The sequence below is a fragment of the Ovis canadensis genome, chromosome 8, assembly GCF_042477335.2.
Source record: "Ovis canadensis isolate MfBH-ARS-UI-01 breed Bighorn chromosome 8, ARS-UI_OviCan_v2, whole genome shotgun sequence".
NCBI lineage: Eukaryota > Metazoa > Chordata > Mammalia > Artiodactyla > Bovidae > Ovis > Ovis canadensis.
This window is the reverse complement of record NC_091252.1, coordinates 36,802,734-36,826,698: the sequence shown is the minus strand read 5'-3', so window position 1 is coordinate 36,826,698 and position 23,965 is coordinate 36,802,734. Positions and strand designations below refer to the sequence as shown.

Genomic DNA, 23,965 nt, shown 5'->3' with positions numbered 1-23,965 from the left:
TAAGATAAGCAACGTATTTACATATAATATGTGTTGGAGGGGAAAAAATGAAGAATGCCTTTGTCTTTGTTTTGGTCTCAAAATAGCAGCTGCTCTTGACTTCTCTAAAGATAACTCTCAGTTTCAAGGAAGACAGAAGGTTAAATTAAAGCAGAGATAAACTGTTAGTGATCAAGTGAGGTTTCAGTGGAAAAGAATGCATCAACGCTCGCTCTTCTGCTCATCGTGTTACTTCAATTTCTCCTCATTTTGGGCTCTTGGCTCCTCAGGGCACAGACACGGCTCCACAGCAGGGAGAGTTCATGCCGGGCTTGGGCAGGGGTCTTTGAAAATGGCCCTGAGGTTGCACACTGCAAACCCCATCTATGAGAATGGGGTCCCTAAGGTTGCCGTGGATACAACCCTGCTGGGGTTGGATGGGGTTGCTCCTCCGGTAAAGTTAGGAAAGCTCCGAAGCCTGGAAGGAAGGACCTCCTGGGTCTAAACACTACCTTTTCCTTCAAAATAGAGTTCTGCCCTCTCAGATTTTTTTCATAGGTATCATGGCAGGCATAAAGCCAAGACCAAAATTCTAATTGGATGGATTTGTAGGAAAAAGGGGACAATGTCAGGAGACCTATGCCAAAACGAGTGTGGCGCTGCCATGTAATTACCTGATTCACTCTTCCTGGAATTCCCCTTTGGGACCAGGATTAGACACCAAGATAATGTCCTCTCCTCTGCACCTCGCTGGAGGAAATCAAGGTATGACGATCTGTGTCAGTAATACCATGGGCTGTGGGGGGCCCAGAAACTCTCAGTGTACTTGTTCAATGTTTGTGCTGTGTGCCTAGTTGCTCAGTTGTGTCCAACTCTTTGAGACCCCATGGACTGCAGCCTACCAGGCTGGCAAGAATAGTAGACTGGGTAGCCATTCCCTCCTCCAGGGGATCTTCCCAATGCAGGGATTGAACCTGCGTCTCCTGCCATGGCAGGTGGGTTTTTACCACTAGTGCCACCTGGAGAGCCCAGCATGGCGTCTACTTAGAGAAGGAGCTTCACTGATCTTCACAGAGTCATCTCTGGCCTCTGCTGCCTTATCACCATCCACACTGAGTTGACTTCACACCGGTGAAGGTGTCTGTCCCTCTTCATCTCCACTACCTGCACTCCAGTCCCCACTGGCTCCCCGCCACTGGCCTCCCCCCAAAATTCCTTCCAGTTGCCTCCCTCCACAATCTGGCCCCTCCTCCCCACTCCCCAGCCTCCTGAGACCCTGGGCCTCCCCTCCTCTGCTCCCCCTGGTCCCCTCTGACTGTCCTTCCTGCTGCAGGGCCTTGGGTCAGGCTGCTTTCTTAGCTGCAAGTCCCACCCCACTCCTGCCCATGGCTAACTCCCACCCCTCCTTTGCTCTCCGCCGGAGTGTTTCTGGTTGGGGTGCCGTGGCCTGAGCACAAAGACTGGGGCAGGTTCCCTAGCTCTGTGCTGCCAGGGTGTCTGGTTCATTGTGGCTGTTACTACTCAAGTGCAGTGAACATGTGAGTTGTCAGAAAGTGCATTTCTCTCCATGGACAGAGACTGTCCTTGGGGGCTGGTACATGTCTCTGTGGACGGCCACGGCGTGTGCAGTACTGAGCCCAGCGCCAGCTCTACAGAAGGCACTGGTTAAGGAGGTGCTTAATGAATGAGTGACTGGACACTGATTAACCTGTTCAGCCTTCCCTTCCTGGTGGAACAACCGTGGCTCCTTAAAAGGCTTATAATCAGTTCCCCCTTCTCTGGCGAGTCCTCGCCTTGTCCTCAGTGACCAGTGTCACTGTCTGCCACCATCTGGATGCCCTTTGAAGGGTTTAACAACTGTCGACTACAGAAGAAAAGCATCTGTCACACGCTAAGGAAACAAAAACACCTGGAAAACCCAGCTTTTTAGTCCCAAATGAAGTGTGTTCAGAAACTTTTGGGTCAGAGTAAAGCTGTCTGAGATGGCAGGAATCCTGGATTTGGCTCTCTGATGGGCCTAGGGCTACAGCTGGGAGGTTAGACCCACAGAGAGGCAAGGCAGCCAGAGGCCTTGGAGCAATCACAGCAAAAGAAAGTAAAAAATCAGTTTTTCAATAGACTGGAATGGAAGCAGGTGACTGGATAGCAATCATTCAACCTCACTAGTCTTCAGAATATGGTTAATAACCATCCATGCTTTAAGTAAGAGAAAGGAGAGAGCTGTGGATTTATTCAGTTATCAAAGTTTATCTGCAAGACAACCAAAGACCGAACCCTTGCCGGCCTAGTTTTGTTCTCTCTCTTCTGGAGTCTCCCACGTACCTGGCACGGTCTGTAGTGCTGGGGAGACCATAGTGAATGCAATCTCCTACTCTCAGGGGGCTTGTGGGTTAGCTTGGGAAGGACATAAAATAAACTAGTGACCTTTATATGTCAGACAGAGACAAGGGCCATAAAGAAGAATAAGATGGGCCATAAGGACAGACGCCGTGGGGTGCTGCAGGCTACACTAAGGACTCTGGATTCCATCTAATGTGGTGGGGACCCACTGGGGGCCGTGAGCAGGCCCCCATCCTCTGCTTGTCTTTAAAACACGTAAGTCACACATCATTACCTAGAGAACGATCTAAGATGAGCCAGAACGTGAAAAGCGCTTTGACTTTTCAAAACTCTTGAAAAGCATCATGACATTTCAAGGCCCATGGCTGGCCATTAGCAATCAGCAATCAGGCTGGTGACATGTCTCTGTCACTTCTGCCATCACGTTTGCTCACCTTGTGGCTCTAGGCACATTTGTGCTGTTTTAGGCAATGGCACCCCACTCCAGTACTCTTGCCTGGAAAATCCCATGGATGGAGGAGCCTGGTAGGCTGCATTCCATGGGGTCGCGAAGAGTAGGACACGACTGAGCGACTTCACTTTCACTTTTCACTTTCATGCATCGGAGAAGGAAATGGCAACCCACTCCAGTATTCTTGCCTGGAGAATCCCAGGGACGGGGGAGTGGGATGCCGTCTATGGGGTCGCACAGAGTTGGACACGACTGAAGCAACTTAGCAGCAGCAATATACTTTTCACCTCTGAGTAATACGAATCATCTCAGGACCAAAGGAGTAGAACTTGGCATACTCCAACACTTGGTAAAGCTCAAACATTCTTATGAGAAATGAGCAATCTTTTCTGAGTTTATTCTTCCCTGATGCTCTTCCTTTCTTTCTAGGCATTTCTCTTGTCTCTGCTGTAGGTTCCTCCTTAGTTTCCCTCTCTCTAAGTGTCTCACAGGTCTCAGGGCTATAGACCCTTCTCTCTGCTCATTCCCTGGGGAAACACGCCTCTCTCAGGATTAACCCTGCCCAGCATTTCTGTGTGAACAGTGGGGGGAAACACTGGGGAAACTCTGTCTCTCATCTGAAGCCTTGGTTCCCGATTTGCAAATGTTTAAGGGACAGAGCCTCTAGTATGTCCCAACTTTATCTCAAATTTACTATGAATCTAAATTTATTTTTCATTAAATCATTTTACTATGAATAAGACACTTTGTTATAAAAGAAGTTCTTGTAGGTAGAAAATTTTCCTAGATGGCTGACAAAGTTGATTCGTACTTTAATATTCTAGGAAGCAAACGGAGGCTCTTTTTTTCTAGTATCCCTTTTCTGGGAATCAGACTCCCCTCTGCCAGGCTTCAAGGTGAAAAAACTTGAAAGCTGGCTGGGACTTCTCCTTCTCCTTAAACCCACTATCTAACCCAACACTAAGCCTCTTGCTTCCCTCTCTGACAAGCCTCTCAAACTTTCCCTTTCCTGTTTAGGTTCTCTGCCAAAACTCAATTTAGGCCCTCATCCCTCTGTTTAGACCTCGAGCCATGGTGCCCAGCCTTTTCAGCTCATAGTTTTTCCAATTAAAAGTTTTAAGCCTCAGCTTCATAATGTCCACACCAGCCTCCCCCAGAACCACACAGTGGGCTTCCTACTGCATTAAGTCAAAATCTCCCACCCAGTTCTCTAGGACCCACATATCTATTCAACTTTGGTTCTTTCTGCCCCAAACCCATCGTTAAATCTAGTCTAGTTTGCTTTCCTGTAACCTGTACCCTGCACTTGGCATGATCATGAACTTGCCTCTTCTATATTAACATATTCTAAATGTTGTCTCTCATTCTACCTGCTTAGCTAAAGCTTGCTCAGCTCAAGCCCCACCTGCTTCATCAAGTCACCTGTGACTACTCCAGTCTTCACTGAGCTCACCCATGCTCCTGGAGCCAGTGTGATAAACAAGTTTAATAAAGCTTGACGTTAGATGCTCCCACGACAGCTAAGCATATACTGAGTGCTTGGTGAGTGGCAAGCATCACGCTAAGTGCTTTACCCACATGAGGCAGATGCCGATTACAGTCCTGTTCTACAGACAAGAAAACTGAGCAGAGGTAAAACGATACGCCAGAGGACGCACATAAATGGAGGAACTGGGATTTGAACCAAGGGAGTCTGGCTCCAGAGCCCAAACACTCAACCCCCACTGCTACATCCTGTTCCCAGTGTGTCTCTCTCCTAGTTATTCTGCCTCTCCTTAAACAGAATGGAGATCATTTGAGGCTGGAGCCCTTGTTTTATGCTGCTCTTCCTTCACAGTACCTTGCCTAAGGCTGGTTAAACAGCAACTGCTCAATAAATGCTTTAATTGGTTAAAGGGTCAACCTAGCAATTTCTCCAACACTCTGATGGCCACAGAGATTCTCTTCCTTTATTTAATCAAACCAAACAAAAAACAGTGACACAATACAGCTGCAGAACGAATAATTATTTTCACCCTTAGAGTTACAAGAATAAGAGCCTCCTCACTGCACTCCAGGACAGTCTGACCGAAGGCTCTTGGTTTTTAAGTGAAAACAGCATGACCAGCTAAATTTCATTAGGTCAGGAGGGCTCATCCCAACCTCCCAGGCCCCGATCAGTGAATGAAGGTCCTTTTGGGCTAGGCAATCTGCTTTCTTCCATCTTAAAAAGAAACAGTTCTTACTTGATTCAGTTACAGTACTTTATGCATCTTGGTGCATTGAGGCCCTCGGTGGTGGCATTTCGGAGGCTCAGCTGAAGGCCGCAGGGACTTTCGCTTTCCAGTGTGCCCCCTGCACTAAGGGTGTGAAAGTCGGCCAGAAAACAGGGAGCAAATATTTTTTGTGACAATGCAAAGAGGCCCAACTGTGGCCTGGGCTGGAGTGGTCATTTCTGGAAGGCCATTTCTGGTCATTTCTTGAGACCATTTCTGGTCTCAAGGCAGTCATTAGGGAAAGGGGCCCCAGAGCTAGGCAGACCTGGGTGTGCACACTGGTTTTGCTGGGTGACTATTTAAAAGCCTGCTAAGTATCAGTCTCCTTGTCTGTGAACTGGGATTTCACAAGGCTGTGATGCTGCTGCTGCTGCTGTGATGAGAATCACAAATAATGCAAAGAGCTCAGCACAGCATCTGGCACCTCACAATATTTAAATAAATGCTAGCTAGTATCTTCCTTGGATCTTAATGCAAAGGTACTGAGTTGCATCAGGCCAGCCAAAGCTCTCCAAATTTCCTGAGCGGGAAAGAGGATGAAAAAAAGCCCATATACTCAGCAGTCAATCATTGAGAACTCACTCAGCCTCCAGGAGTCCCCAGCACAGGCAGAGGCACTCCTGGGAAACCAAGCAGGAGCCACCTCCTGCCCCAGGACATTCCAGGCAGCTGGGGACAGAGCTCACTGAGAAACCCAACAGAGCTAATTGCGGCTCTGGCTTCAGGCAGAAGAGGGCTCAGGAGCAAGGGAAAGAGGACACACATAGGGCAGCCACATGGGATGCTGCGATGGGACCCTCTATTCTTCCTGGAGCTCCAGGCTGGGACCAGGACAGGCCTGGGTGGGCCCCAGCTCATATTACCAGCTCTTACTGGAGACCTGGACTCTCAAGCCTTTTTTTTTCCTAATGGTGACCAGGCCAATTCCATCCCCTCTGGCTGAAAACTTGGGCCTAAGTGGAGAAGGCAAAGCCAGTGGCGAATAAAAGCAGCCAAACCCTCCCTCCAGAGAACACAAATGGTGCCCTAAAAGCATCTGTAAGGAAGAAAGGCATTTGTATCAACAACAGACACAGTTTTTCTGAACCAAAGATCCATCCAGAACCCTCTTTAGTTATAAAGCAGCAAACTCTGCAAGCTATTATATCCAATATTAAATAATGTGAAGTACTTCAACTTTAAAGTTACCCTGGAGAATAACAGAAAGCATGATCTATGCCAATAACAGGAAGCTGATTACATGGTTGGTGGGGCATGGGGCGGGGCAGGGGGTGCTGGTAACAAGGTGGGACCTGGACAGGATATCCTGTGAAAGAGGTAAAATCAAAGCTGATCTAACCTGGAACTTTGTGGTTATTCAAACAAAATGATGATGTCAAACCCAATAAAACATGCCCAAGCAAAATTTAGAATTTTCACACCAGGCCATAGGAATGACTTCGAAATTTCCCAAACGTGCCTGGAGTAATACAGCTATTATTCCTGGTGACACATTCTGTTGTAATCTCTACTTTAGGTTCATAAGGTTTTTAGCACCATGTGTAAAAAAACATAAAGGAAAAGTAAATGGAACAATGGGCTGAGATGCTATTCTATTTGAAATGCATAACGGTCAGTGGGGCGTTAGAGAAGGAAGGAGGTGGGGAGAAGGGAGGAGTGCCATCCTCCCCAGGTTGTGGGTGGAGGAAGACCAAGTTTGGGGGAGGAAGACAAGAACTCAGGACCAGAGGCAGGGCCTGAACATGCTGTAAACATGATGGCTGCTTAGCCAGGCACTGAACCAAAGTCTGGTGTGGCTGAATCCAGGAAGGAATAGTCACGCTGAAAGGCATGAACAAAGTCCCAAGGGGAGCCCCAGGCCAAGGACCAGACAAGAAGGAGTAGAACATCCATCAGCATGTATTAACAGCCTAATCAGGACAATCAGAGGACACGGGGAGCAAGCCCAGCACCTGGGAGGATGGTGGATGAGGCTGGAGGCAAGGAACCGGTCCTGGTATCTTGCAGCTGGGGAGGGATGGGAAGGCAAGTGAACTGTGGAAGGGCGGGAGTGCCTTACATGGAGGAGAACAGAAAGGAGGCAGTGACATTTCTTCTACAAACCTATGGGGGAGCCAGAAGGGGAAGGAAGGACGCTTGCCTTCTCCCATCACCTTCCTCCCAAGGTTGACCAATGACAACTCAGGAGAACTCTCACTGGCAACACAAAAGCAAAGAATGAAATTAACCAGCATCTCCAGAAATCATGCTGTCTGGTTCCCGTGCTCTCAGGGAGGAGCTCTAAGATTCATCAGCAAGACTTTGTCTGGGACTTCCCTGCTGGTCCAGGGGTTAAGACTGTGCTCCCACTGCAGGGGGCACAGGTTCAATCCCTGGTTGGGGAACTAAGATCCTGCATGCCACCAGCACGGCCAAAAAACAAACAAAGAAAAGACTTGCCTGAAGTGCTGAATGTGTGTGCATGTATGTGTGTGTGCATATGTATGTGCGTGTGTGTGTGTGGGGGGGGAGGTGGTTGGGACTTCTGGAAGTGATTATTTTGGGTGGAACTGAAGAAAGGAGGGCCCCTGCTTGCTGTTCTAGAACACCAGAATGCTGACTAACTCCAAGGATACTTCCAGCATTCCAAGAACTACAAGGAAGGCAAAGGCAGAACTAAATCTCTGACGCACACTCTGGGTACGATGGAGACTGTATCTGTGGCCTTTTCTCTAGAACAAAAGGCAAGAGAGCTGCATGTAGTGCTCTGGAAGCAACTGTATGCTGCCGTTCAGGGTGGTGAGAATTCAGACTGAAGTCAAAACACATGTCTGAAATTGAGCTCAACACAGACGTCATCTGGTCACCCCTAGCAGGGGCAGTGGGCCTGGGTCAGTCCGACATCATGTCACAAAGCCTGCTAGGCGGCAAGGGACGCGGGTTGGAGATACTGCTCAGAAACAGCTGGTGGTCATACCAAGGGTCTGGCTGGGAGTCAGGAAGAAACGGAAGGAAGAGAGGATGTAGAGCAGACGATAACCACTTTGGGGTGCTTTCCCATACCACTCCCCCAGCCCCCGCCCGTGCCTCTGGGGAGACCAGCCCCGTGCTGCTGTGTACCCTCCTCCAAAACACTGGACAGCTTTCACATGCACTGACTGCCCCTGATTATCAGGATGATGCAAACGCAGGAGATCCTCTGTCAGCAAAGCAAGACAAGGAAGCCAAGTGACATTCTTGATGTTTGATGGCAGTCTGTAGTGCCTATTTACACACTTTAAAATCACAGAGGGTGACCATCTGCTTCCTTCTTGATGATTACTAAGGAACGTGGGTGCACAAACCAAGGACTTGCTCTGACCATTCAGAAACAACTGCCAAATTGCTCTGCTCAAGACAGCACAAAGGAGGGGAAGAGAGAGAGAGAGAGAGAGACCGACCCATATGGAATACAAAACGTGACCGCCCAGTGCAGAGAAGAGGAAAGATATTCAGACACGCTGAGCTCTCGGTGACCGGTGACCGGGGCATACAGCAGGCCCATCAGTCCCCCTCCCTTCTGCCCCCCAGGTGCAGAGTCAGGGAGCAGCCAGGCTAGGGGATGGAAGGAATGAATCCGTGTCCTCCCAGCAAACAGTTTTAATTTTAAAAGAGACAGTGGAGGAGGCAGGGTTGAGTTTTCCTTTCCTTTTAGTCTTTGGCTTGCCCCGCGTCCCTTTTCAGAGGAAAACACGATCTGCCCCACCCATCAGCCTCTCTCGGGCAGCCTGACCACTCCCCGCAGCGCAGAACCTGACCCCGGAGCTCCGCGGTGGGTGCGCAGATAAACAAAGCGCCCCTCTCGGAAAAGCCGGTGGAAGCCCGGCCGCCGGGGGCGGAATACAAATGAAGGCTCTCTCTGCCTGTGACGGAAGTGCACCAAACTCGGAATTTGGGAGGCTTGATTGGAACCAGGCTGGGCTCCGGCACGCAGCTCTCTCAGCAACAGCAGGAAGGAGGGCTGGGAGGGCCTGGCCGAGGGCAGGGAGTTCTGCGGGGAGAACCTTGGGCTCTCAGCAGGACCCCCCGCCCCCCACCCCCGGGACCAGCGACCCTGACCGAGCCCAGCGGCACGGTCAGTTCAAACAAATAAGCTTCCTGCTCCGTGCTTAAAACAATAGCTGAGCTGGAAAGGGTTTGCTTTTTGTCAAAGGATGATTTGCTTCTCTAGCACGGGAAGAATTAGATTAAATTCAATAATTAAAAGGGTTTCGTCCCCCTCCTCCTCCCCTGACATTTGCTGTTCAGGTCACAGCACACTGTGTGGGAATGGCAATGCCGTTGTTGACAGAGAACAAGAAACGCATGTGCCGCCGGGAGCAGGGAGGGCATCTCGCGGCGAGATCAGCCTTGATCTGCCTCCGGATTACAGGGGCCTCAGAAGAGGCTGATTAATAATTCTGCAGGAGCCCTTGAGCTGGAAAGCTGGCGTTCTGAGTCTGATAATCCCCAGTCGTGGCAGTACAAAGGAAGGACAGGAATTGAATTCACAGTTCTGAATGGTGAAATACAAAATCTGAAAGAAGCAGGGATCTGCTTCTTCCTGACTGTGTTTGTCAACCTAGCTGCCTGCTTGTTTGTGTTAAATGGCTACTGTGCTTTTTGAATCCAAAATCTGATTATATTTAATTAGTACAGGCATCTGGGATTTCTAATACACAAAGAGTTATTAAAGTAACAAATCTTTCTAAAATATGTTCTCCATGAAAGAATGTGTTAATTTATGCAGCAACAATTTTTTAACATGAAATAATTAACATGAAAACTGCAACAATTATGAATTCTTTGCAGTCTAATTTATATGGGAATTTTCCTCCAGATAATAATCTATTCAGCCTAAACCCTCATTTGAATAGACGTATTTTTATTCTATTTAATACATAAACCTAAACCTACAGCAGGTTTTATACAAAGTCCTAAATGCCCCTGTTCCCATACATTCCAAAGGTCTAAAGATTAAACAGGGCTTTGACATTTGCTTTCTCAGCAATGATCCTGTCATTAACTTAGACCTTGAAAAACCCCAGAAAACCCGCAAACCCCAAATAAACCTAAAACACAGAGCAACTCTAAGTTCCCATCTTTGTGATGATTCAAATCAGGAGAAGAAAGGGTTAAATAGGCAGGTCCTTTTTGCGGGAGACCCTGACGGAGGGGGTAGGGAGAGAGGGAGAGAGAGAGAGAGAGAGAGAGAGAGAGAGAGAGAAAGGGAGGGAGGGAGAGAGAGAGAGAGACTGGGCTGGGCGGGGAAAGGAGAAAGGGAGAAAGAATGCTATTAATACCCCAGTGGATCAACAGTAGTGATGTTACTATTGCTACTACTAGTAACTAAAATTATACAACTGTCAGCTCAGCATCTGCTTTGCGCTAAGTGTTTTCTGTATGTTCTCAGGGAAGCCATACAACAATTCTCTGATATAGATAACTATTATCATCCCTGTTTTTAGAGGAGGAAATAAAGGCTCAGAGAGGTTAAGTAACTCATCCAAGGCCTCACAACTCATCAGCAGTGATGCTAATACTCACATCAGGATAACTTGATTTCATGGGTCACACGCTAAACCAATCCAGTCCCTGCCATCTCTGGAACGCATATTTGCACATGCATGTGGGTGTGCACGCGCACACACACACGCACAACCTCAGTGACACTGCTGAGAATGTCCATCAGATGTTCAGACTTAACAAGATCAAAAATAATGGAGGTAGGGACAGTTCTCAACAGAGAAGGCAAATCTGGGAAAAAACAAAACTCTGCTGGAGAGGCTGGTGCGTAGACCACCAACTCTCAGCTGTGTGCAGAGGGGCCCTTGGGCATGCAGATAAACCAAATGGCACCTGCCCGGACCAATGGAATTGGCTGTAAAAAAATGAAATATATTATTTTTCTTACAAGAATAATTATTCTTTACTGTTCCTTATTAGCTTTTTCCTTAAAAAGAATTTTTAGTTAAGTAAATAAAGACCTCTTTCAAGGCAAATGTATTATCCACACAAAAAGTTCAGGTTACAAGAATGGTTTATATTTCATAACCCTCCAACAGCTTTTATAGAGAGCCCATTTAATTCTCACACTAATTATGTGAGGTAATTATTTTTATTATCTCCATTTTACGGATGCTAAAAAATGAGGCTCAGAAAGGTTAACTGATTTGCCTGGGGACACACCAACCTTGTAAGAAATAGCTAGTTCAAACTCGGGCTTCCTGACTGCCAGCCACAGCTTCCACAGCCTCACCATGCTGCCTTAGTGGCCTAAAGAGAAGTAAAACCCTACACAACACAGGGACTATGTATTCTATCTTTAAAGATAAGGCCACAAAACCTGCTGGGCAGTACAGGTCTGTCCTAAGACCAATTCCACTACTAGAACTATACCCAGAAGAGAGGAGGACATGAGCACCACCACAGCAGCTACTTTCATAAAGTCTCCCATTTAGAAATACCAGGAGAATGGATACGTGGACCTATCTGTAAATGGACTACGACTCAGCAAAGAAAAGGAAGGACCTACTGTTTTATGCAGCAACATGGATGAATCTCACAATGACGCAGAAGAAACCAGACACAAAAGACTGGTACTGAATGATTTGTTTATATGAAGATCAGTCACAGGGAAAAGGAATCTCTGGCGGCAGAAGTAAAACAGGGTCTACTTTTGGGAGTGCTGACTGTCTAGAAGGGGATGAGGAGGTCTTTAGGGGGCTGGCAGTGTTTGTTATCCTCATCTGTGGGTAATTTCAAGGGCATCCCCATATGTAAAAATTCCCTGAGTTGTATACTTCAGACCTATTCATTTTATTGTACATATATTATGACTCAATAAAAAAAATGTGTCCACAAAAGCAAATCATTCTGATACGTAAGCTATGTCTATCTGAGCTTGTTAGGTTTAAATCAGTATTCGTCAGCACCGAGCTTCCTAAAAGCTCAGGAAGAAACTTTTTTTCAAGAATTCTCGCATGGTCTGTCTGTGTGGGACCTCTGGGGAACTGGTGGCAGGAGGGGCTGTGATCAGACCTCAAGGGAGGGTGCAGGCAGCATGGGGGTGAGAGGCCATGGTTGGCTGAGGGGTGGTGATGTGGGGAGGAGTCCTCAGAGGTGAGGACCCGTGGCCATGGGACCGGGTGAGGGCACCCCCACTGACCTCTCTGGGCTTGGACATCAAACTCGGCCACAACTACCTTAAGCTCAACAAATCCCAAACCAAACCAAACTCACCCTTGTTCTTGGAAAAGAAAACCTTCCTGACTCACTCACGCATGTTGCTGGCAACTGCATCGTCATGACCACTCATATCTGACCACAGGGAATTAGCTCTGATCCTTCTCTCCCTTTCCCGGATGGTGGCTGGGCCTTTCCACGTGTCTCTGGCCAATCTGGAATTTGTTTATTCCTCAAGAACTTAGTCTTGTCCAGGACAGAATAACAAGAGTCCTTTTTGTTTACCAGTTGCTACATGCCAGGTACTGTGCTAAACAATTTACATGTGCTGTTTCACTTAATCTTTGCAAAAACAAAAGCACAAAACAGGGAAAATATGTTTCCACTTTACAGACAAGCAAGCAAAGGTGTGGAAAAGTTAGGTAATGTGCCCAAGGCCCCAGAGCTGGTGGGCAATGGGGTGGGTTTCAGATCTCATCTGACTCCATGCTGGCAGCTTGCCCCGGTTTAGTCTTTGGCTTCTTTCGCTCAGGAGCTCCTATCAAAGCCCCTTCACTTTGAAGGGCACTCAAATAATGACGGTTGCCATTACCTGGAGATCCAGATTGGACAGAAGACCTAACTGCTGTCACTGGGGGACATGCAGAGGTAAGAAAATGAACGATACCAAATGATTGCTAGTTGCCTCCAGAATGCTACTGGCAGAGGACCACCATCACCAACTCTGGGCCTGGTCTTGACCTTCTCCCTGATACGGGGCTGCCGCTTACAATCCAGTGGGGCAGGGAGGGGAAGACAAAGGAACTCAGGAGCAGCTGTTTAACCCAGGTCCCAAATCCCATTCTGCAGGTGCCTGGGGAAATGCCAGCTCATCCACCAGATAGGAGGAGGGAGAGACATTTCAGCGAGCCCTTAGATGGGAACCTCACCACTGTGTTGAGAAACAACAGTTACCCACAGTCTGAAAATACCTGTGATCGGCACACACTTCTCAACACTGCCCACACTTCCATAAACAAGATGCGGCCTGGCTGAGGCCTGTGGGGAACATAAAACCGGGCTTATAAATATTTTCAGGCACACGGAGCAGCTGTCTGGAAGCACTGACTAATTCCCTGCAGAAACTTCAGCATGAAGCATGCATGCCATCTGCAGAGCATGCCAGTGGATACACACTGGGCCCTTCCTGCCTCGTAAAGCGGCCTGGGCACAGGGCAGACCCCTGGAGGTGTTCTGTAAACAGCTGGGCTGACCTGGAGCTAGCAGATGAAGGTCTTCCAACTCCCCTCATATGCACTTTAGAAGCTGCCTCTTAAAAGTGCTTCTATAAAATAAAGGGGAAAAGGAGCTTATGACTAATCCTCTCAATTTTTAAATTTTTCTCTTCTTTCAATCACTGTCCTGATGAGAGGCAGTCAGCATAGCATAAAAGGGTAGATGCAACAGGACCAGCCATGCCTGAATCCAAATGCTGACTCTGCCCCTTGACTAGCTGTGTGGCTTTGTCTGTTACTCAGCCTCTCTGAGCCTGTATCTATCTTTCCCACTCCACTCCTCACATTTGCCCGCTTGGACCTGGCACTGGGTAGGTTTCCTATAAACACCCCTGCTCCTTCTTTGTCCTCTGTTGCAATATTTCTTTTATTCTCCTGGCCAATCCCAGGGCCCCAGTCTTTGTTTTTTCCTCCCCAGTTTAATTCTCTAGTCCATAGGGTTGCAAAGAGTTGGACATGACTGAAGCAACTTAGCACACAGAAGATACTTGTAAAAGGGAAGAGAGAAGAAAAAAGAATTGGAAGAGGGAAGGGTGGAATATTCTATTTGGAAATTAAGGGTGTGAAGCTGGCCCTCTGAAGGGCATCAGGACAACATCTGGGAAGGTGATGGAGCTGGAGAGGACACCACCAGAAAGACAATCAGGAGGAAGGCAGGACAGGAGGGCTGGGGTTCAGGGCAGCCGCACAGCCCTGCTCCACAGCAGCAGCACACTTTGAGGGGACTGCAGCGAGGGCTCCTGACGTGCCTTCCCCCAGATGCCAATCACCCAGGGGCACAGCCTGGGCATCTCACCCCATGAACTAAACACCCAGCCCTGTCAACAGCACCCCTGCCAGCACGCTTGGGCTTCAGGCCCTGCCAACGTTCTCATTTATTGATGACTCAAGTGTGCTAATGACAAATTCCAGACAGTCCAGAGCCTGGGGGAATGGGAGAAACAAATCCTGAACTGCTCCCTCCAGCCCCAAAACACTCACACACAGAAGCATGCTGACGCGACTCACTCCTTCCTAAACCAAAGACTCATGTCTCTCAACCTTCACCTGCTCGCCTCTCCTTCTGGGTCTGTGAGCTGGGATCTGACAGGTTTGCCTCGGGGTAAACTCTCTCATTTAGGGCCAGGTCTCAGACCCGGGGGCACTTCAGACCCTCTCAGCTCATCCTGACTAAAATCGTGCCCAGAGTCCTCTCTGGACTGCAGCGCCAATCAAAGCTGCCCACGTGCCTTTGATTAGTGATACGGCATACCATCTGGCCCTGCACTGTGTGTGTGTGCGTGTAAGTGTGTGCATATGCACATGTGCATGTGTGTGATGAATGGGCATGCTCAACGTGTCGGCCTTTGGCTCCAAGACAAGAACTGCCACATGTTGGGGAAATTCAAATAGCCGAGCTGTCTGACCGACATGTAATTTAGCCGACAGTATCTGTAGTGGCCGACAGTATCTGTAGTGGCAGGGTCTTAGTTTAGCATTTTTTCCCCTCATCGCTTGAGACTGCCAAGAAGGATAAAAGGAGGGAAAAACTGGCAAGAAATGAAAGAATTAGAAAAGAAGGCGAGAAAGAAGAAGTGCAGAGCTAACTATTACAACCTCTAGTAGATAACACCGCCCTGTAACCTATTCCAGTCATTGCTCAGCCTTGCTCAGAATGACTGGGTTTTGGTTAAGAACAACAATGAAGCTGACCCCTCTTCCTTCAGACATGTTATGTTCACCATGAAGAGCCTATGTTCCATTGCAAACTGTACACTTAATTCCACACATTTACCCTTTGACCACTGTGTAAAGTTCTGGAAGAAAGGAAGTAACCCTGGGAATTCCTTCTCTCCTATCTAGTACCCTAGAAGAACCTGAAAATTTGTCCCACTGGAGTGGCTGTTGGTTTGAGATGTATTTTATCTGGAGGCTGATTTCTATAAATCTTCTGAAAGGGTGGAATGGAGGGGGATGATTCAAGGAAGTAGAGCTTTTCGAGTGACTCTTGTTCTCTCCTGTTGGCCCTCTAGATCCCCTCTCTACCTGTCTTCTCCCTTCTCGGGGCCCATCTGGACTGTCAGTGGCTCCTTTGACTGCTGGCTCTAGTTGGGCTTGGCAGGAGACCTGTAGAAGGGCTGAAGAGTGAGCCTGGGTGTGACTCCCCCAGAGGCCTGTCTCAGCCAGTGGTGGTCTCCACGCACAGCTGCTCGCTCTTAGTTCTGGAGCTGTTACAAGCTCTGGGAGGCCGCATCACGCCCTGCTGGTTTTCTTAAACCCTGCCTGCGCTGTCGCAAATAACTCCTTTATTAAATTCTCCAGTGAGAGTGCCTTCTGTTTTGGCTGAGACTCTGACGGAATGATGAGCGGCTTCCTCACCCTCTCCTCGAAAGGCAGAGGGTCAACTGAACCCACTACGGTCTCCCATCTGCAGTGCGGTCAGATTCCTGCCAGATCAAGAAGGAAAAACCCAGCTGAAGAATGACATTCTGAATATTTTCTGGAGGAAAGGAGGGAAGGGATGTGCAAGATCACGAGCCTTCCTCATTCAAGCGCCCACCTTGTCTTGCCGTGTACTCATTGTCCTCGATCAACCTGGCCAATCCGAAGTCAGCGATCTTGCAAATTAGTCCATTCCCCACGAGAATGTTTGCTGACCGCAGGTCTCTGTGGATGTAGTTCATGCGCTCGATGTACGCCATTCCCGCGGCAACCTGCGTAGACCGGGGAAATGCACATTACACGTGACTCCACGGTACTCACTCGCTGGTAAACCTAAGGCAGGAATCGAGGGCCTACCTGTGCTGCCATATCCACAAGGTTTGGTAATTTCAGAGCTCTTCCTTCTCCATCTTTTAAGAAATCGAGTAAACTTCCTATGAAGAAAACATAAAGTCATTTTGATTTCCTTTGAAAGGTCAAAATTCCCAATGAAGGGCTGTATTTGGTTTTCTTATTAGAAGGAATGAGGTAATCAGAGGAAATGAGGCTATCAGTGAAAACAAGGTTCACACATAAAAACTGGGCAGAAAAAAAACTGTGCACTGGAGGCTGCAGTTTTACCTTTTAAAGGAGGGGGGTTCATGTTTGGGAACACATGTAAGAATTAAAGATTTTAAAATTTAAAAAATAAAAAACTAAAAAAAAAAACCACAACATCAAAAAAAAAAAAAAAACAGTAAATAGTAGTGACTCCAATTCTAAGGACAACAAAAATGGGATGAAGCTAGAAGAAACAGGACTTCATAAGAAGCAGCCTTAAATGAGATTAAAGGCTGCACCACTTCAGTCTCACTCCCGACAGTCCCGCTCAAGAGTGATGTGGAGAAAACAGCTCCCAGATGAGTGGTTCCCAATACGTGGTCCCGGACCAGCAAGAACGGCAACCTCTGGGGAATCAGTTGGAAACACAAACTCTCAGAACCCATCCCACATCTACAGAATCAGATGCTTGGGAGTTTTGGCCCAGAAACTTTTATTTTGAGAAGCCCATTAGATCAGTGGTTCCCAGTCTTTTTGGTACCAGGGACAAGCTTCTTTAAAGACAATTTTTCCACGGACTTGGGGGTGGCAGATGCTTTAGGGATGATTCAAGCACATTCCATTTATTGTGTATTTTATTTCTATTATTATTACATCAGTTCCACCTCAGATCATCAGACATTAGCTCTCAAAGGTTGGGGACCCCTGTATTAGGTGATTCCGACATATAGCAAAGTGTACAATCAGTGGCTCAGCTTATTGACAGATTTTTAAATCAAGAAAAGGGTATCTGAGGAATACAGGGTTGGGGTAGGTGGCTCCTCACATTAGATCATGGCCAATCAGGCCTTGAAAGATACCTGAAACCAAAGGCTGGAGCTTCAGAGCCAGTGTGATGACTCCGCCTGAGGAGCTCAGAATGAACACTGGGGCCGAAGCAATCATGGGCAGAGGCTGGAGGTTCATGTGATCACTGGTATTTTTTTTTCATGCTTTAATCACAAAGTTATTTACCAAATAAACAAATACAAAGGACAAACAATCTGCCAGGGAATAATTCCAAATATATTTTAATAGAAAGTACGTGGAAAGGGAAAAATTGTACTGGTGTCATCTGATGTACAATGCTTTGCCTTTTAAGGCTGTTTCTTGTTTGGTTCATCTATTTTTCCAAAACAAAGTGATCTGTGGTCTTATCCCCAACAATATTGCTTTGATTAGAAAGACAAAGAGAGAGAGAAAAAGAATGAGAATATAATGTGCTCTTTAAAAGTATGTCTTTCTACATCAGATGTTTAAGAAGAGAGCCGAAGAAAAAAAAAAGGTGTTGAAAAGATGGAGGCTAAACTTAACCCAGAGCTCAGTGTCTGATGTTAATTGTTCAGCCTTGCAAAAATATCTAATTTAAAAAAAATTTGTAAGAAAGTAATTTATTATTAAGATGGTTAAGCTGTGTATGCCACAAAACCTTTCGTAACACAATTTCTTACTTTTATGCTTTTGTACACAAAAAGGCATTTTCAAACAAAATTTTACTGCAAAACAAGTTTTGAACCGATGTGATTAAAAAAACCTCACCCTTGATGAGGGTTTCCAACACGGTCAAGGTTGTGGTATCTTGAGTGGGGGACTCAAGACAGACAAAGGTGGTGGGAATGAGGCAGGAGAGATGAATACCTGAAAACTGTATAGCCTCATATCTTTGTTTGAAAAAAAAATTAACTTTTAACATAAGCTGTGCCATTCCAGATAACAGCAAACTTTTATAGCCCTCTGTATCAATGGCAACCCACTCCAGTATTCTTGCCTGGAAAAGCCCATGGGGTTGCAAAGAGTCAGACACGACGACACATGTATGCACTGATCACTCCGATACTAAAAATGAATTACTTCAGTTATGGAGAGGAGCTGGAAATCCTGACATGTGCAAAGCATGCAAAGGAATCTGGGTGTCAAACTCAAGGTCACTGTCTGTTCGTACAACGTTTTCCCCAGTGAGTACATAGTTTGTGCTTCCTGACAAAGAATGCTTGACTCATGGAGGAAGGAGGGAAAAAGCAGGCAGGGAGCTCCATTCCCCTCCCGGAGACAAGCTTGCAGGTCCCTGCGAGGGGGAGCCCGAGAGGCCCAGTCCAACCTTTATTCATGTACTCGGTGACGATGTAGATGGGCTCTTCGGACACCACGGCGTATAGCTGGACCAGTTTGTCGTGCTTCAACTTCTTCATGATCTGCGCCTCCTCAAGGAATGATTCAGGGGACATTGTGCCTGGTTTAAGAGTCTTTATGGCTACTTTTGTGTTTCCATTCCAGGTACCTGCAGACACCCCATAATAGTAAGTCAAACCAAAGATCCTCTTTGGATGGGAAAAAAACCTTTTTAATGAGTAGTTATTTGTATAAAGTTAGATTTTAAGTTTAAAGAAAACTTTAAATAGAGTTGTTGTTGTTGAACAAAGACAATCAAATGCAAGGACTCTGTCAAGTATTTTCAACAGGAAAAAATGTGTTTACTTATAGGCTATGTCATGGTTTACAAGTCTTTAAAAATTTTTCGTATTTTGATATATATCACTTTCCTTTTCTGGTTCAGCCACGTGATCACAAATTTGTATCAAAAGCTCTGGATACTTCATTTTTTTCCTTCTAGTAGTTTTTGAGATATGATTGATATACGCCACTGTATCAGTTTAAGTTGTAAAGCATAATGATTTAATTTACATACATCATGGAGTGACTATTACAGTTAAGTTTAGTGAAATCCATCATCTCAGATAGATACAAACTTAAATACAAATAAATTTTTTTCTTGTGATGAGAATTCTTGGGATTTATCCCCTAAACAATTTTCATAGATAATATACAGGATGTTAATTATATTTACTTAGCATGTAGTATATCAGATCACTGGTACTTTCTGGATACTTCTTTATAAGGATGAATGTCTAGGGGTTAGAACAGGACTGGCCTTCAGCGGCCATCCAATAGCCGTCCCTTAGACGGGAGGATGAGCATGGAAGAAAGGACATTAAGTCCTATTTTCTGGGGTGTGCCATTTAAAAATATATGACACCACACTAAGGAAGTTTGGAAATTACCTCTAGACTTTCAGTTGTCAGCCAGGGATGAGCTACTTGACTGAGTCCTTGAGAAGCTGAGCTAAACGTGCTGAGAAGTACTGGCAAGAAGCTTTTGGTCTACTTGCCAATACTTCAACCACGAAAAGAAAATTCCTCAAGCTTACTGATGGTCAGCCACAGGAACAATGATTTCTATTAGACTGGAAAAATTAAACAGCAGCTAAGAGGGAAAAGAAATATTTAAAACTTCACATGTGTAAAATAATCTAGGAGTTTCAGAGGCGAGCCTGGTTTATGATCCTCATCATTTACCTCATCTGTAAAATATAGAAATGGAACTGGATTATCTTCCCAGTCTCTTTTAGCACCAAAATTTAAAAAAACCCACTCAATCCTATGTGTATCCATTATTAGTCCTATGACTTTGAATTAAAACTATAAGGTAAACTGAAAAATCTAGTAAGTTAGATTATATCATTTTCTATTTGGAAAAGAAGGCTGGTTTAAATTAACTTTACACTTAATATAATTAATCCTAGAACTAAAAGATTCTATAAATTGGAACAAGTCTTGTCACCCTGTTAAAAACATGGTTCATATAATCACAACATGCAACCCATCAAAATGTAAATTATCAAAGGATAAGTGCCTTAAAAAAGAGTTCCTTGAAATCTTATGGAAAACTGACCACTAAACATAAATGGGAAATCTGACAACTAGCAAGTGGTCTGTGTGAGTGTTTTAGCATCCCTGAAATTTTAACAGTGAGATCATCCTTTCTAATATCACCTGGTTACCTAGATAACCTTCCATCCTGATCCTGAACTACGTCAACATGATGTTTCACATTCAGGGGAAAACATAACAGCATGTGTGACGATTTAAAACTGGTAACTATAATGTTTGAAAATAAATTTTTGTACAGAGTTTAATTTTTCCTGATTTCATGAATGACTGTATTGAAATCCTTAGGACTCACAAATCTAATTATAAATTGGGTGGATAAGGGAGTGTAAGGCCATATAAATACAACACGAGAGTTAGAGTCCAGATAGAGACAGACACGATAAGTCGACTCGGAAAGCGATTCTATTAATAATGATAATACTTACTATAATGGCATATAAATACTCATCCACATGTATATCTGAGGGGGGGTGTCTCTCTCTCCCTCTCCCTATATGTAGTACTTACTAGTTGTCAAGTCCCATTCTAAGTGCTTTAACTGCATTAAACCTTTTAATGCAGATCACACCTAAGTACCTACACCCACACAAATCAACAGGTACCAACCTATGCTTTTGCTTTTAAGTAATGTTGCTTTCAATTGCATCTAGGAAAGTAAGAAGCGGGATTCCATAAGCAGCAGCATAGCCTTATTGACAGATGTTTCTGGGTGTTTTAAAGCAGTGGGGAAGGCCAGAGAAGTTGGTCTGGCCAAAGAGAACCAAATTAAGAGACAAGAACGCGTGTCTACTGAGTACCTGCCGTTTGCCGTGGAGATATACTATGCCATATCACCCTCAAGGTAATCCTATGAAGTAGGTATTATTTCAGTTTTACAGATGAGGTAACTGAGGTTCAAAGAGATGAAACAAGCCCCATGCCCATGGTTAATCAGCTGGAAAAGATTCAAATCCAGGCTACTGAGGAAAAAAGCCCATGGTCTTTTCCTACATTAGCCCATCTGTAGAATCTTACCTTCCCACGTCTTAGGAAGAGGAAACATCATTCTTACTGTACTGGTTTTCTGTTCTGTGTGCCTTAATTAACCACATGAAGCAGGATGGAAGGGAATAACCTGAATGGCCTGTAGCCATCTAGCCATCCAGGTCAAGCATCTTGGTCCCACCAGCTGTGTGTGTGTGTGTTTGCTTAAAATCGCCTTTTAGCTGGCTTTGAGATGCAGCCAAAACGAAACGTGCCCTCTGCCTTACCAAGCCACACTTCAGCGAAACACCCCTGACCCAGCTTCTTCTCCAGATTCAGGGAATCACGTGCAACTTCCCAAGCATCTTTAGACAATCCAGAAGTTTGTGGGGTACAACTCGATGCAATCACAGTTAAGTTAAAACACAAACCATCAGCTTTCTCTACAGGAAAGGGAATTAATAAAGAAAACACAGTCCTTATAATCCATAATCATGCATGCACTAGAAAAGATGGGAGGTGACGGGCCCTTTAGGGCGACACTGTTCATTCTGCCAACATTTGCAGTTGGAAATGAAGGCATTTGGTGCAAGCTAGAATATTCCTTGTACCATTTCCTGGTTTATGAATTGAGGCTCATATAATAGTATCATTTGAGCCATCTGCCAATCTTAACCAGAATTCTGAAATCAAAATCCAAATTATTTGTAATTCATACTCTCTTCCTGGCCAAAAAGTCTTTATTTTCACCTTCCATCTTTGATGTTTGGGACTTCCCCAAACGAGAAAGCTAGTAATAGAGTAATTGAGGCTTGGCATACCCATCCATACTTCCCCAAACTGCCCATTTCCCAGTCTCTTGATCAACTGCAGGGATTCTCGAGGGATTTCCCAGACATCTTTGGTTTTGACAGACAGATCGGTAAGCCGTGGCATCCCTTTGTGACAGGGAACTACTAGGCGGCAGCAGAGGCCTGCGGCTCTCTCTGATGGAGCGAGGACAGCGGCGGGAGAGGAAGAGAAAAGCAAACACGTGAAACAACACTTACAGGGGCACAAACCCAGCCAGCGCACAGTGTTACTCAGAACAGTGCTGTGTCAGCAGAGAACTACACACGTGTTGGAAGATTAGACACCACACACTGAAATGTGCTCGCTGGAGGCAGAACAGAAGACGTTTTGGATTTCAATGACTGCGTACACCCAGGTCTAGTATAGTCTATACACAGATACAGGTTCAGGCTGCTTTGGTGTCTGTGCTTACGAAATAAGAAAAATGTTTTCAGCCCAGCGTGCTAATAACATGTCTTCTGAAACTCTGCAGATAACCTCGACTGATTTCAAAAGGTACATTTGAACCACAGAACGTCAGCACAACTGTCTTTTGCTGCTGTCTCATATCAAGGGCGTGGGGACTCTCTTTGCTATGAATATACTTAAAATTGTAGCTTCGGTACAGGCTTCTCATACAGAACGTCAGACTATTATAAACTAGTAAGGCTGGAGATTACACCTGGCGAGGGAAAAAAGAGGTCCTATTTCTCTAGTGATTTCTCTGACAACTTGAACTGACTCTATTCTGCCAGTCAGCTACTCTTGCTTCTTTGAAATCTTCCATTAAAAAAAAAATCTTTATAACAGTCTCCGATGTATAATTTAGGAGTCTGGCTTGAAAGGAGAAAGAATGGGAACTAAAATTTGCAGAAACTCAAGGATGTGAGAGAACTCTATTTCCTATGAAAAAGAGGAAGGAAAAAAGTCATTATCACTTATAGGTTATTTGGAGGATTTTCCCCTTTTCTTCTCTCTCTCTTTAAAGTCTTTTAGACTGCAGCAGTGCTAAGGGGAAACTGTCTAAATGCCAAGCTAAACATCGGTCAGGTGAGAACGCTGACAATGGACAGGGACTCAGGCAGTGACGAAAGCTGCAGAGAGCCTGGCCTGAGCTGGCCACGCCCCAACGGAGGCCCCTCTGCTCCAGGGACACAGAATGCAGTGCTGCCGCCTTTGCTCCGGGAACCAGCTGCAAGTTCCTTTTTATTCCTTTCTTTTTGACAGAATCAGGTTCTCAGACATTTAGGCAGGAAATTATTTATGTGTCAATATTTCAAAGGCATTTGATTGTGTGAGGGAGAGAAAGAGGCAAGGGGAGAAGCCAATATAAAAACAAATCTGTCTCGAGATGGATTTTTTTTTTTTTGAGATTAAAAAGTGTCTATTGCTCCTCACATCCCTTCTCTCCTTCCAGCTTTATGATGTTATTAAGGTGCCCTTTCCAACACAATATTTTCAAACGATCCAAGCCCTGGGGATCCAGCTGACGTCTGGCTGTAATGAAATATATTTAGGCATTTGAGAGATCCTTACCACATGCGGGTATTTTGAGCACGTCCTTTAATCTCAGGGAGATATTTTGCTTCATTTCTCCTAAGTATTTCATTAGAATCCACACCAATGAAAGTGACCCCCTCCCCTAATCAACAAGCTTGGCAAGTGTTGTTAATGTTTTTTCATTTGCTTTTTAGTGCCCAGGATCAATAGACAGATATTTCTTAGTGCCATTTTCAAGAAACTGCCTTTTTTGGTGCTAAACAATTATACACACATATTTTTAAATGAATGAGCATAGGGCAATAGTGGAAGTCAAGCCATGTAGTATTTTGGAGTCTTGTCATTATCCTAAAGAATAACAAAAAATGTACATATGGGTCACATAAAAACTATTGGGTTATAGACCTCTATCTGGACATGCATATGTCTATCCACTGGTGTGTATATATTGATATAGTGGGG

The 23,965-nt window shown here is 45.5% G+C and overlaps 1 protein-coding gene across 6 annotated transcripts in view; it reads right to left on the bottom strand.

The window, feature by feature from the left end:
- The window catches only part of FYN (FYN proto-oncogene, Src family tyrosine kinase), a 216,056-nt gene that overhangs the window by 15,423 nt on the left and 176,668 nt on the right, over positions 1-23,965 (bottom strand). For 3 of the 6 annotated variants that reach the window (XM_069598088.1, XM_069598087.1, XM_069598089.1), the window contains 4 exons: positions 21,994-22,158; positions 18,580-18,759; positions 16,260-16,336; positions 16,021-16,174 (listed from right to left, as the gene is read on the bottom strand). In XM_069598088.1, the coding sequence (XP_069454189.1) occupies positions 16,021-16,174; positions 16,260-16,336; positions 18,580-18,759; positions 21,994-22,158 (576 nt within the window). Of the gene's footprint in view, positions 1-16,020; positions 16,175-16,259; positions 16,337-18,579; positions 18,760-21,459; positions 21,616-21,993; positions 22,159-23,965 lie in introns of all 6 variants that reach the window. The other 3 variants (XM_069598092.1, XM_069598090.1, XM_069598091.1) reach the window with 1 other exon arrangement.